Source organism: Taudactylus pleione, unplaced genomic scaffold (assembly GCF_031769625.1).
Source record: "Taudactylus pleione unplaced genomic scaffold, aTauple2 ptg000484l, whole genome shotgun sequence".
In the NCBI taxonomy this organism is placed as follows: domain Eukaryota; kingdom Metazoa; phylum Chordata; class Amphibia; order Anura; family Myobatrachidae; genus Taudactylus; species Taudactylus pleione.
Window position 1 is genome coordinate 3,328,021 of NW_028284886.1, and position 14,126 is coordinate 3,342,146.

General features: G+C 48.1%; 1 protein-coding gene across 2 annotated transcripts in view; it reads left to right on the forward strand.

Annotated features, from left to right (window-relative positions):
• The window catches only part of PLCG2 (phospholipase C gamma 2), a 221,437-nt gene that overhangs the window by 144,010 nt on the left and 63,301 nt on the right, over positions 1–14,126 (forward strand). For both annotated transcript variants that reach the window (XM_088449429.1, XM_088449430.1), the window contains exons 16-19: positions 2,189–2,275; positions 5,627–5,799; positions 8,343–8,543; positions 13,926–14,045. In XM_088449429.1, the coding sequence (XP_088305555.1) occupies positions 2,189–2,275; positions 5,627–5,799; positions 8,343–8,543; positions 13,926–14,045 (581 nt within the window). The remainder of the gene's footprint in view (positions 1–2,188; positions 2,276–5,626; positions 5,800–8,342; positions 8,544–13,925; positions 14,046–14,126) is intronic.

The following is a 14,126-nucleotide window of genomic DNA, read 5'->3' on the forward strand; positions in this document are numbered from 1 at the left end:
TTCTTAAATAGAACTCCCATCTTAGTAAATTTACCCCTTGGTGTCAAATTAACATCTTCTATTTTCAAAAGGGTCAAGAGGAAAAATCATGTCCATAAGGAAATATCTTATATAGGACTCAGGGGTTGATGTATCAAACAGTAGAGGAGTGCAACAGTGGGGAAGTTGCCCCAAGTAACCAATCAGCTTCTTCCTATCATTTTATAAAATGTACTTGATATATGAAATCTGATTGGTTGCTATGGGCACTGGCCCACTTCTTCACTCCTTTCACTGTTTGGTACATCAAACCCTTAGTTACAGTTCTAAAAAAAAAAAATTAAAACAGTGGCGTCCCTCCTCGAGGTGTCACCTGGTGCGGGGAGGTAGCCTGCGTGTGCGGCATAGCTGCATGCCAGCAAAAAGTGGGCGTGGTCACTCAAGAAGGGGGCGTGGCCACACTGCCCAAACCCCCGTGCCATTACTTGGGGGGAGAGCGGGGGGTGCAGGAGGTACATGTGTGGAGTGCCGGCCGGCTCCCTCAGTGTCAGGAGCCGAGTGCTGCACTTAATGCTACAGTGCAGCACCCGGCTCCTGTCAGTGAGGGAGAAGTCTGCACGGTATACGTTCGGGATGCCGGGGGACGTAATGCCGACCGCCGGCTTCCCGACTGCTTAATCCCGGCAAGGGTTAAATGACAGGCGTCTAAATCTCGACGCCTGTCATTTTACCGACGCCGGGAGACGGCGCCCGGCATCCCGATCGAAGGGATGCCGGGCGCCGAGTGCAGACAGCCGCGGGGGGGGGGAGGGTTAGGTTTAGGACTCCCACGGGGGACTTAGGGTTAGGCACACCCCCCGGGAGGTTAAGGTCAGGCTCGGGGAAGCCCCTCTTCCCCGAATTAGGGTTAGGGGCGGCCAGCGGTAAATCGTACCGAATGCGCCTGCACCTTGGTGTCACCCCTCGGCGGGTGACACCCGGGTGCAGACTGCACCCCCCGCGTGACGCCACTGGTCTAAAGGTGCATACACACTAAATGATATTTTGTACGATTTGGCCAATTTTGACGCATCGGAACGACAAATTGTGCAAATCGAGCAGTGTCCACGGTCCCGCCTGTCGTTTGTCGTATCCTCAGATCTTACCTACATGCAGTAAGTTTAGGCAAGATATTGTTTGTCTGGGTGTGCCGGGGATTTACAGGGGGAGTTCAAGGGAAATTGTTGACGACATCACATCTTTTGCGAGTCGTCTACTGTGTAGGCACCTTAAAGGAATTAAATACCGCCGGCCGCATGGCGGTTCGATTCCCAGCAGCGCCTGGCTGACAAAAGCAGAGTTCCCGGCATCGGAATCCCGACAGCGCTGGAAATCCCGATCGTCACTAAGGTAAGTATAAACTAACCTAACCCTAACCCCCTAACCCTCCTTAGGGTTGCCTAACCCTAACCCCCCCTTCCCCACTGCCTAAACCTAAGTCCCCCGGGGGGGTACCTAACCCTAACCCTCCCTCCCCCTAGCCTAACCCTAACCTTCCCGGGGGGGGTGCCTAACCCTAAGTTCCCCCAGGGTGCCCTAAACCTAACCCCCCCGCGCGGCTGTCCGCTCGCAACGCCCGGCATCCCTTCGATCGGGATGCCGGGTGCCGGCCTCCCGGCGTCGGGGAAATGACAGGCGTCTAGATATAGACGCTGGTCATTTATCCCACGCCGGGATAAAGCAGCCGGCTTCCCGATTGTATACCACCTTAACAGTTAATAGTCAATTCGAGACCATAACCAGATAACATGACCAGTTTTTATAATGATTTCTGGGCAGTGAAACATCTTACCAAGCTTTGGTTAGCATATAATCAGAGGAGGGTATATTACAGTTTACGGGGTAAAGTATATTGTCAAATCTGGAGAAAAACAAATTATCTTAAATAGTTTCAAAGAACTCTGTTTAAGTTTGCAATGCTAACTATTGGCTTCAGCGGTGCCCTGGTAGTTATATATAGCTATAAGCTACAGTATTAAGCCCTTATATGAAATATGCTGCTGTAGAATCATATATGTCGGTCGGTAACACATTTAAAAACCACGTTAAGGATTTATAATAATGGTAGAGGATGATGGGGTCATATCATATTATTCTGCTAGTCATGTTGAGAGTTTCCTTCAAAAAGTAGAATTCTAATATAATATATAATATATATCTTTCCTTATAGAAATGGTACATCCGATACTGCGCAATAGCTGGCGACAAACTGTCCTATGGCGATGAGATTGAGTGCACAGATGATGCTGCACCGAAGGTATTTTCATGTCTTGTGTGAAAATGATGCTACCTACCATAGGTAATGTGTTACCCTTACACTTGCTGCATATTCCACTCCAAAAATCTATACAGTCAGGGCTATTTTTCTGGAAAAATAGGTTGAGGAATAGTGGGTGGAGCTACTGTGGGTGGAGCTACAGAAAATCAATTCTATATATTATATATATATATATTCTTTAAAAAAGAAGGCATTCAAAAGGAACTTTAAAATAAAACATATCTAATGGAAAATACCTTTTGGTCCAGGACATTACGTCATAGTTAATGAGAGGTTCAGGAACTTAGGGCCTGATTCACGCCGGACGCAATTAGCGCTCGCTCGTCCAGAAAATAGGGGTGGCTATTCAAATGAACCGTTCGCTCTTTGCGGTCTTTTCACGCCTCTAGGTCTGAACGAGCGAACAAAACTTGCGGTCGTTTTTTGGAAAAATACGCCCCCTGGCTGCTCGCATCCTACGTCATGTCCGCTATTTATTAGATTAATCGAGTACATCGACCAGCGTATGAACTGCTCGCTATTCTTGTGGTTGGTTTTTGCTACCACAATCTTGCGAGCAGTTCTGGCTATAAAATAACCCAGTGACGTGGTCAATGACGCTGCTGTATTAATTATGCACACCCATAAAACGCCCGTTTTGACCTTTAAGCACGCCTGCGTTCTGATCTCCACTCCCCGTTTTCAAGCACCTTCCCCTGTTACCACCCACATACGCCTCCTCCTGTCACTCAAAATAGCAGGCATTCGCTATTTAGTGAACAAACAATTTTCGGACCGCACTGACTGGTTCGCGCATGCGTATAACGATCCGTACGCATGCGCAGTTGGGCAAACATCGCTCGGAGCGAACGAGCGGCCGCTTACGAGCGGCTCTGAATCAGGCCCTTAGTTCCTGCTGAAAAATAGCCCTGTCCACAGTATTATACTGTTCTGTCTATCATGATATATAGTATATACTATGGAGGAGATATAATAAATCTTGGAGAGATATAAAACTGGAGATACATAACACCAACCAATCAGCTCCTAACTGTCATGTTACAGGCTGTGTTTGGAAAATGACAGTTAGAAGCTGATTGGTTGGTGCTATTTATCTCCAATTTTGTCTCTCTCCAAGACTTATTAAATCTCCCCCTAAGTGCTTTTGGGTGTATATTAGATCTCATAGGCAGTACCCTATGGTGTCCGCCATTGCACGGGGCTCTTCTTTGACTATTATGGATTTTGTAGAGCAATTAAACATGTTTTGTTCCTGAGAGCCTGAAGCCATGTCACGGGTTATTTAATCATTTTATAAAACTATTCCAGACAAGATGAGAATACTACTGTGTTTTGTATCAAAGCATTATCTACCGCTCTCTTAAGTTTCCATTTCTATATTTTTTTATCCGCGTAATAATGAATGGTCGCCCAATGTAGCAATTCAATTGTTTTTGGACACCCATCAATTACCGAGCTTGTCACACCCAATTAGACTGGGTTAAGCCGTGTAAACTGGCTCAACCCATCTAATATCCGGGTTAGGTCTCTCTAACAGCAGTTTGGGTGCCCGAACTACGGACTTCTCGCCAGTGGTGTAAGTGGAAAAAAGTTCTTAGTGGTACTCTATGCACAAAAAAATGGGCGTGGCCACTGGAGACGTGGTTGTACTAGCATGACACGCCACATATTTCTTGTCACCCTGGGAGCATACTTCTCCATTCCATTCCAAATACACCTTACCTATATGGTGGTTTCTCTGCAACAGGGAACCTCTGAAGAAACTGATCCTCCCTGGGCAGACGATGTCTTCAGTCGGTATTCACTACTCATGTAGGAGATCATATGGTCCAGAAAATGCCTGTTTGTGAAGGAATATAACCAATGTCTTCATCATACAACAGATATTCCACCAGACTCGTGCCCCCTGTGTCACCATCTGCCTCCTGTATCCCTTCTAGCCTCCTGCCTCTTGTGTCTCTCCTGCCTCCTGTCTTTACAGCCTTCTGCCCCATCTTTCTAGCTTCCTGCCCCCTGCCCCATCACTCCAGCCTCCTGTATTTCCAGCCTCCTGTCCCGTCACTCCAGCCTTCTGCCCCATGTCTCTTAGCCTCAACCCCCTCCCCTATGTCTCTCAGCCTAACCCTCTGTGTCTCTCAGCCTCCCCCTCTGTGTCTCTCAGCCTCCACCTCTGTCACTCAGCCTTTCCCTCACTCTGTGTCTCTCAGCCTCTACCTCACCCTGTGTCCCCGTGACACAATGCCTTTTCACCGCGCGCGGTGCAGCCACAAATGAGGGTGTGCCCTAATTTACATAGGACATGCCCCTAAATTATGTTATTTGGGGGCGTGCCCGTATGGCACACCTCCCGATAACGTCAGGCTGGGGGCAAGCCCAGCACTACGACAGTAGCTGGGCTGCACCCAGCCTTCTTCCTGCAGTGAATGTATGCCACGTGCACTAAAGAATCCCGCACTTTAGTAACTATACCTCTGACTGTCTTATATTGCCTTTACCTGGCAACACCTCCACCCCGGGGACTGTCTCTAAGCCAGTTTTTACATGATCAGCTCTCAGTGCAGTGACTGTAATGGAGCATACACACGGTCAGATTTGTCAGACTTGTCAGATGAACGATTGAACGTTTAAACGATTTGAACGATTTTACCAAAGATTTGAACGATTTGAACGATTTTTGACTGCATTAAAATGAATGGAATCGTCCAAGTCTGACTGCAAACACATCAGATGTCAGAAATCGTTATCTGACCATCGGGAACGCGCATCATTGATCGTCCATCGTTCAGGTATGTCAGATATGTCAGATTTTCCTTCAGATATGAACGACTGAACGATTTTTAAATCGTTATCGTTCATATCTGAAGGAAAAATCTGACCGTGTGTATGCACCATAATGGAGCGTACACACGGTCAGATTTGTCAGACTTGTCAGATTTGTCAGATGAACGACTGAACGATTAAACGATTTGAACGATTTGGACGATTTGACCAAAGTTTTGAACGATTTGGACGATTTGAACGATTGAACGATTTTTACCTGCATTAAAATGAATGGAATCGTCCAAGTCTGACTGCAAACCCATCAGATGTCAGATATCGTTATCTGACAAACGGGAACGCGCATCGTTGATCGTCCATCGTTCAGGCATGTCAGATATGAACGATTTTTCATCAGATATGAACGACTGAACGATTTTTAAATCGTTATCGTCCATATCTGAAGAAAAAATCTGATCGTGTGTATGCACCATTAGAAGTTATGCGTAGCTCCTATCCCCAGCAGTTTATACTCTTTTCAATAAGTTTCCTGTACTTTTTCTTCACACCCAGTCAATGAAAGATCTACATCTGCAAGAGAAATGGTTCCACGGACGGATGCCCGAAGGACGCTTCATGGCCGAACGACTGCTACAAGAGTACTGTGCCGAGATGGGGGGCAAAGAAGGAACTTTCCTAGTGAGAGAGAGCGAATCGTACCCTAATGACTACACTCTCTCGTTCTGGTATGACTTGTGCTGCCTCTGCCCATAACAGATGTATATTCAGCTCCACTATAATACTGTATATGTTATAAAGCAATAGTACATCAATGATCAATGTATGAAAAAATGATAAACGAGGAGTGATAATGTCACTGACAGTCTGCTGCCATTTTGCGCGCGATCACTTAGAACGCGTTAAGCAGGGGCATTTCTAGAGAGGAGTGCAGTCTCCGACACGGGCCCCCTCCTCTTTGTCCGGCAGCCGGCAGCGCACTAACCTGTGCGCGGCCAGGGCTGGAGTTATAGACTCTGGGCACTAGAGTGCGCCCAGAGTCTATAGAGTATGCGCAGGTCACCAAGAAAATGGCCTCGGCAGCCATTTTTCCTGTACTGCGCATGCGCAAACGACGGGAAAATGGCCACGGCGGCCATTTTCCAGTCATTTTTACAGCACTGGACCGCGCTAACCTTACCCTCCTCCAATGCCTAACCCTCCCCCTAAGCCGCTACTTACATTCGCGATTCTGGCAGTCAGGATGCCAGTACTGGGAGGTGTCGGGAGTCCGGTGTCGGCATTCTGACCGCTTGAATCCCCGGGGTCGGGATATTGACCGCATCTAGTCTAGATGTGTGAGAGTGGCAACTGCCCGAGGCGTAATGCTGCTGGGGGGCTCAGGATAATTCATATTGTATTTGAATACAGTTGAGGCCTGGGGGTGTCAGTTTTTCTTCTTTCCCCAGCATCTATACATTTCAGTTATGGCTCTGGCAGCATTAGCCCATGCACTGTATATTATATATCGTAGGTAGATTTTTCCCTCAAAGGTGGCAGCCTGTTGACCAATGCCAAAGCTGTAGGTGCTGGAGGAAACTAAGGGGTCTATGGGCCTGATTCAGAGCTGAATGCTCTGACCAGAGCGCTCGCTCTGAATCAGGGCTGTCCCAGCTAAATTTGGCTCGGCCTCCTGGCCGCTCGCATAGCTGTGGGTGACCACCCACAGCTTATGCGAGCGGCCAAAAAGATGGTCATGATGGTCAAAGACCATCGTGACCATCGGGCTTGCGACGAGACCCTGCAGTAGGGTCTCGCTGCCGCAAGCCCAGGAGTGATTTTGGCTCTATCAGAGCCAAAATCACTCCCACTGACATCATTACTGATGTCAGTGGGTCCGGACTGAGACGGTAGGCGTTCCCATGGGAACGCCTCCATCTGGCAGTCACGCCCCCGGCACGCCCACCAAAGGGGGCGTGCTGTCAATCAACATCGACAGCACGCCCCCTTCGGTGCGAGACCCGAAGCGACGGAGAGCCCGTCGCTATCCGGGTCTCGCGCATGCGCACGACGGAGCTCCCTCCGTCATGCGCATACGCAGTGGGGCAACATCGACCCGTTTGCGAGCGTCCTTTGCTCGCGAACAGGTCTGAATGACCCCCTATGTACTAAGCAGTGATAAGTGACAGAGTGAAAAGTGATAAGTGCCAGCCAATCAGCTTCCAGCTGTCATCTCACAGGCTGTGTTTGAAAAATGACAGTTGGGAGCTGATTGGCTGGCACTTATCACAGACATCACTTTTCACTCTGGCACTTATCACTGCTTAGTACATAGACCCCTAAATAACTTTAGGACATCCAGACTTGGAAAGTTAAGTAGCTTTATTCAGCAACAACAACACAGGTAAACCTACCCTCTATAGCGACTACTTACTCATTATAGAGAGTGCTTACTCACCTCACCTACAGTTGATGTTTCTTTTTAAGAGTGTTTCCAGACTTGCAGAACATAAGGCCAGCCTCCTGGATTCCCCCCACTTCCCTAGTGAAATGGGCGGGGCATTAATAAAGTGATTCACTGCAACTTCAATCATCATGGTCCCACCCCCTGCTGTTCAATGACACTGATAGCGGCATTGCACCAGGTGTGGGGCTTGGAGAAGTGAATCGCATCCTCACACCTCATGCAATTCTCGTAGACACCAAGTAGACAAGAATGATTCGGATATATGACATCCTCATGTCTCCAGCTGGTCACTGCAGCAGTCTTGGGTCTCCCTGTAGTACAGGACTCTCCTGAGCTTCTGTCTGGCAGAATACAGCTTCAGGGGACAGACTACCTGTCTGTCTACAACTAGTTTTGGGTCTCAGCTGTCTTGCCTCCAGCACGACACCCTACAGCTAAGCATTGAGCTGCAATTATAGTGGTCACTAGGGTTGGCCACAGGCATCGATGATTAGCAACCATCGATGGTTTTACGGCAACTAACTAGCTTTACCATCCATCGGAGGCCATCAAAGGTGATCGATTCTAGGTCATAATATCATCGAATTCTGCGGTGCCGCAGGATTGTCCTGGCATACTGGTGTCATCATTTTCTACTTTAGATTGCATCCCATATCCTGTATTACAGTTTAAAAAATGTTCATAATGTATGCCTTTAAATCATCGCTAGCATTACTCTCTAATCGTGTCGTTTAATAAAGTACAGTATGTTTTCTTTTACTAACTTCTCCAGCTGACATCTTGCATTTTGTGCAGATCTTTCATATTTGCGGGTTCCCCTTGCAGGAGATCAGGCAGAGTGCAGCACTGCTGGATCCGTTCCTGTACCGAAGGAGACAACGTGAAGTATTACCTGACCAACTACTTAACGTTCGATAGTATTTATGAACTGATCAAACACTACAGGGAGTCCTCGCTGCGCTGCGCCGAATTTGAGCTGCGATTGACGGATGCTGTTCCCAACCCCAACCCACATTTATCTAAGGAGTAAGTGACTATTTCAACTTATTGTGTCGTGACAACAATACAATGTGTAGTACCATGAGGGGCCGCTGTGTAATTACTGTCACTTGCAATCAGCCTGACAGAACCCACAGCTTTTATGTAAGATGTATTCAATGTAATCAGCAACTCAAAGAAACATTTTTCTTCTAGGACTGTTCAATGTCATTGAAATAACTCATTGTGTATGAGAACCTCCTTACCTACTTATGTTATTGTAACAATGAGTATTTCATACTATTTGTGTGCCAAACGGCAAATGGACAGTGGAGGTTACCATTACTAATCAATTCACATTGAGGTACATTGTACCTCATGCCTCAGGGATGTCAATAGTTAATTGTGAATTCATTGTTTGACTATTGGCTTAGCCCCTAAAAATGTATCTGTCTGATTTAGTATTGTGAGGTGAATGTACAAAGCATTTATGTTTCAGGACTTTACTCTAAAAAGTTATACTCTTTGCTGTAAATAGTTGTTACTAGACCTTACAAAGCCCTTGTTCGTGGCTCTGATCCAAAATCTCTCTGGTTCTTAGTCGGACGCAGGCACAGGGCAGGTATCATTCTATTTGGGGCAGGTATAATTTTGTTAAAGCTCCAAGAATGTGACCCTTCCTAACCCTTCCCTCCTGCAGCCTAACCCTCCCCTACCGCAGCCTAACCCTCCCCTACCGCAGCCTAACCCTCCCCTCCTGCAGCCTAACCCTAACCCTCCCCTCCCACAGCCTAACCCTAACCCTCCCCTCCTGCAGCCTAACCCTCCCCTCCCACAGCCTAACCCTTCCCTCCTGCAGCCTAACCCTAACCCTCCCCTCCCACAGCCTAACCCTTCCCTCCTGCAGCCTAACCGTCCCCTCCTGCAGCCTAACCCTAATCCTCCCCTACCGCAGCCTAACCCTCCCCTCCTGCTGCCTAACCCTAACCCTCCCCTCCTGCAGCATAACCCTAACCCTCCCCTCCTGCAGCATAACCCTAACCCTCCCCTCCTGCAGCATAACCCTAACCCTCCCCTCCTGCAGCCTAACCCTAACCCTCCCCTCCTGCAGCCTAACCGTCCTCTACCGCAGCCTAACCCTCCCCTCCTGCAACCTAACCCTCCCCTCCTGCAGCCTAACCCTAACCCTCCCGACCCACAGCCTAAGCCTAACCCTTCCCTCCTGCAGCCTAACTGTCCCTTACCACAGCCTAACCCTCCCCTTCTGCAGCCTAACCCTAACCCTCCCCTCCTGCAGCCTAACCCTCCCCTCCTGCAGCCTAACCCTAGCCCTCCCCTCCTGCAGCCTAACCCTAACCCTACCCTCCTGCAGCCTAACCCTAACCCTCCCCTCCTGCAATCTAACCGTCCCCTACCGCAGCCTAACCCTCCCCTCCTGCAGCATAACCCTAACCCTCCCCTCCTGCAGCCTAACCCTAACCCTCCCCTCCTGCAGCTTAACCATCCCCTACCACAGCCTAACCCTCCCCTCCTGCAGCCTAACCCTAACCCTCCCCTCCTGCAGCCAAACCCTCCCCTCCTGGAGCCTAACCCTAGCCCTCCCCTCCTGCAGCCTAACCCTAACCCTCCCCTCCTGCAGCCTAACCCTAATCCTCCCCTACCGCAGCCTAACCCTCCCCTCCTGCAGCCTAACCCTAACCCTCCCCTCCTGCAGCATAACCCTAACCTTCCCCCACTGCAGCCTAACCCTAACCCTCCCCTCCTGCAGCTTAACCATCCCCTACCGCAGCCTAACCCTAAGCCACTCCTCCTGCAGCCTAACCCTAACCATTCCCAAATGCAGCCTAACCCTAAGCCACTCCTCCTGCAGCCTAACCCTAGTGCCTAACAGTAATACTAACCGTCGAAAATCTGTCGGGATGCTGCTGTTGATATTGTGACTGTCTGCATTCTGACCATCGGGATCCTGACTACATCCCTTTTAGGTTCCCTCCCAGTTTCCACCCTGAAACGCCCAGGGTCCGCGGCACAAACCCCTTCCCAAGTGTTTGTGACCCCATAAGCATATGCAAATGACATTGGACAGTTGAGTTCACGCCTGTGCAGTAAGGGTATCACAGACTTGTCACACCTGCGCAGTAAGGGTATCACAGACTTGTCACGCCTGCGCAGTAAGAGTATCACAGACTTGTCACACCTGCGCAGTAAGGGTATCACAGACTTGTCACACCTGCGCAGTAAAGGTATCACAGACTTGTCACACCTGAGCAGTAAGGGTATCACAGACTTGTCACACCTGCGCAGTAAAGGTATCACAGACTTGTCATGCCTGCGCAGTAAGGGTATCACAGACTTGTCACGCCTGCGCAGTAAGGGTATCACAGACTTGTCACACCTGCGCAGTAAGGGTATCACAGACTTGTCACACCTGTGCAGTAAGGGTATCACAGACTTGTCACACCTGAGCAGTAAGGGTATCACAGACTTGTCACACCTGAGCAGTAAGGGTATCACAGACTTGTCACACCTGCGCAGTAAGGGTATCACAGACTTGTCACACCTGCGCAGTAAAGGTATCACAGACTTGTCACACCTGAGCAGTAAGGGTATCACAGACTTGTCACACCTGCGCAGTAAAGGTATCACAGACTTGTCACACCTGTGCAGTAAGGGTATCACAGACTTGTCACGCCTGCGCAGTAAGGGTATCACAGACTTGTCACACCTGCGCAGTAAGGGTATCACAGACTTGTCACACCTGCACAGTAAGGGTATCACAGACTTGTCACACCTGCATAGTAAGGGTATCACAGACTTGTCACACCTGAGCAGTAAGGGTATCACAGACTTGTCACACCTGCGCAGTAAGGGTATCACAGACTTGTCACATCTGTGCAGTAAGGGTATCACAGACTTGTCACGCCTGCGCAGTAAGGGTATCACAGACTTGTCACACCTGCGCAGTAAGGGTATCACAGACTTGTCACACCTGCGCAGTAAAGGTATCACAGACTTGTCACACCTGCGCAGTAAGGGTATCACAGACTTGTCACGCCTGCGCAGTAAGGGTATCACAGACTTGTCACACCTGCACAGTAAGGGTATCACAGACTTGTCACACCTGCGCAGTAAGGGTATCACAGACTTGTCACATCTGTGCAGTAAGGGTATCACAGACTTGTCACGCCTGCGCAGTAAGGGTATCACAGACTTGTCACACCTGCGCAGTAAGGGTATCACAGACTTGTCACGCCTGCGCAGTAAGGGTATCACAGACTTGTCACACCTGCACAGTAAGGGTATCACAGACTTGTCACACCTGAGCAGTAAGGGTATCACAGACTTGTCACACCTGAGCAGTAAGGGTATCACAGACTTGTCACACCTGCGCAGTAAGGGTATCACAGACTTGTCACATCTGTGCAGTAAGGATATCACAGACTTGTCACGCCTGCGCAGTAAGGGTATCACAGACTTGTCACACCTGCACAGTAAGGGTATCACAGACTTGTCACACCTGCACTGTAAGAGTATCACAGACGTCACACCTGAGCAGTAAGGGTATCACAGACTTGTCACATCTGTGCAGTAAGGATATCACAGACTTGTCACACCTGCACAGTAAGGGTATCACAGACTTGTCACACCTGCACAGTAAGGATATCACAGACTTGTCACGCCTGCACAGTAAGGGTACCACAGACTTGTCACGACTGCAAAGTAAGGGTACCACAGACTTGTCACACCTGCGCAGTAAGGGTATCACAGACTTGTCACACCTGCGCAGTAAGGATATCACAGACTTGTCACACCTGCGCAGTAAGGATATCACAGACTTGTCACACCTGTGCAGTAAGGATATCACAGACTTGTCACACCTGCGCAGTAAGGATATCACAGACTTGTCACACCTGCGCAGTAAGGGTATCACAGACTTGTCACACCTGCGCAGTAAGGATATCACAGACTTGTCACACCTGTGCAGTAAGGATATCACAGACTTGTCACACCTGCGCAGTAAGGGTACCACAGACTTGTGTTACATATGAAATTCCATGTATTAGCCATAATTACATAAGGGTTCCGTAGTATGTCAGGCATAGGAGTGCTGTTGTGTCAATACAAGACTACTGTGTCATTGAATATTTAGAACTAGACATCCCGGCTACTCTCATTTAATTCACCACTAAATCCACGGACCATTTAAATTCCTTGTAGGTCAAGTCCAGCCTATAGACTTGTGAATTGGATCCTTTATTCTATTTTATTTTTTTGTCAAAATATTTTTAATGAAGCAATGAGTGTTATGTTAAAAAGCTTACAGATAAAAAAATATAAAGGCAATCGAAGTACACATGTCGTGGAAATAAAGAACAACATGAAATATCTTTGAATACAAAAGGTCACATAAAAAACAGCATAAAATTTGTATAATTACAAAAGAAATTGCTCCGCTCTAACCCCCCACCCATCCAAAGCAGTCCCACACCTCCGCACATCTTCAGTCTTTAGAAAAATGATAATCACATAACAATCGGAGGATCATTATCCACCATACGGAGCATATACCATGTGGTATTTGAAAAAGAGTTGTGAATTTGAGACTTAATGGCTGTGGAGAGCGTTGCTATATAGCTCTCCCATACTTCAAAGAACTGTTCTACTTTTGCCTCTCTTTCCAACGATGTTCCCACCCATTCCATTCTAAAGAGATAAAAGAGCTTGGCCTTAATAAGGACCACTGAGGGAGGATATGGGCGTAGCCAAGTTTGTAGGATGGCCATCCCTGAGCTGCGCTTACTTTCAATAGTAGCTTCCTACACCCCCTAGTTATACGTACAGTAAGTTCTGTGAAATGATTCCAAAAAGCGCCCATTCCGATGTTAGGGGTAAGTAATTTGTTAGGCGTTCAACAGCTTAGGCTCAAATTCGAACCCAGAACTGGCGGATCATGTGACAGGCCCAAAGGCAGTGCAGCGGGTCCGCCAGAGGCGCACCACATTTGAAGCATAAATGGGAAGTGGAGAGACTAGTCAAAAATCTTCTGTGTGGTGAGAGGTAGGTTCTATTGGATCCTTTATTCATGTTCTATTGGATCCTTAATTTATGTGGTACCACAAGGGGGTCAGTTGCGCCTTACAAAGTACATAAACAAGTACAACACATCACAGAATATAGGATACAGGCTATATAAAGAGTGCAGAACATAGGATACCTGTACATGCTATATAGCTATTGCAACATAGGTATTTAATATACCCACAAAAGCAGCTCCGGTTGAGCTCAAAGGGTCAGTATCGCTCTTGGTAATGGGGACGAGATGATGGTATAGGTCAGGGAAGAAAAAGCACAAAAGGGAAGAGGGTCCTGCTGGTTTGTTAAACCATATTTCATAGATGAACTGATCAGTGTTGTGCTTGCTTCATGCAGCTGGTACTATGATAACCTGAGTCGCGGAGAGGCAGAAGATATGCTAATGAGAATTCCCCGGGATGGTGCTTTTCTGATACGGAGGAGAGAGGAGACAAATTCTTATGCCATTACTTTCCGGTATGTGCACTGCATTAATCTCACATGCCCAATTTCATTGGCGGGACCATTTCACACACTGGCCTCTCATGTGGTTGGCCA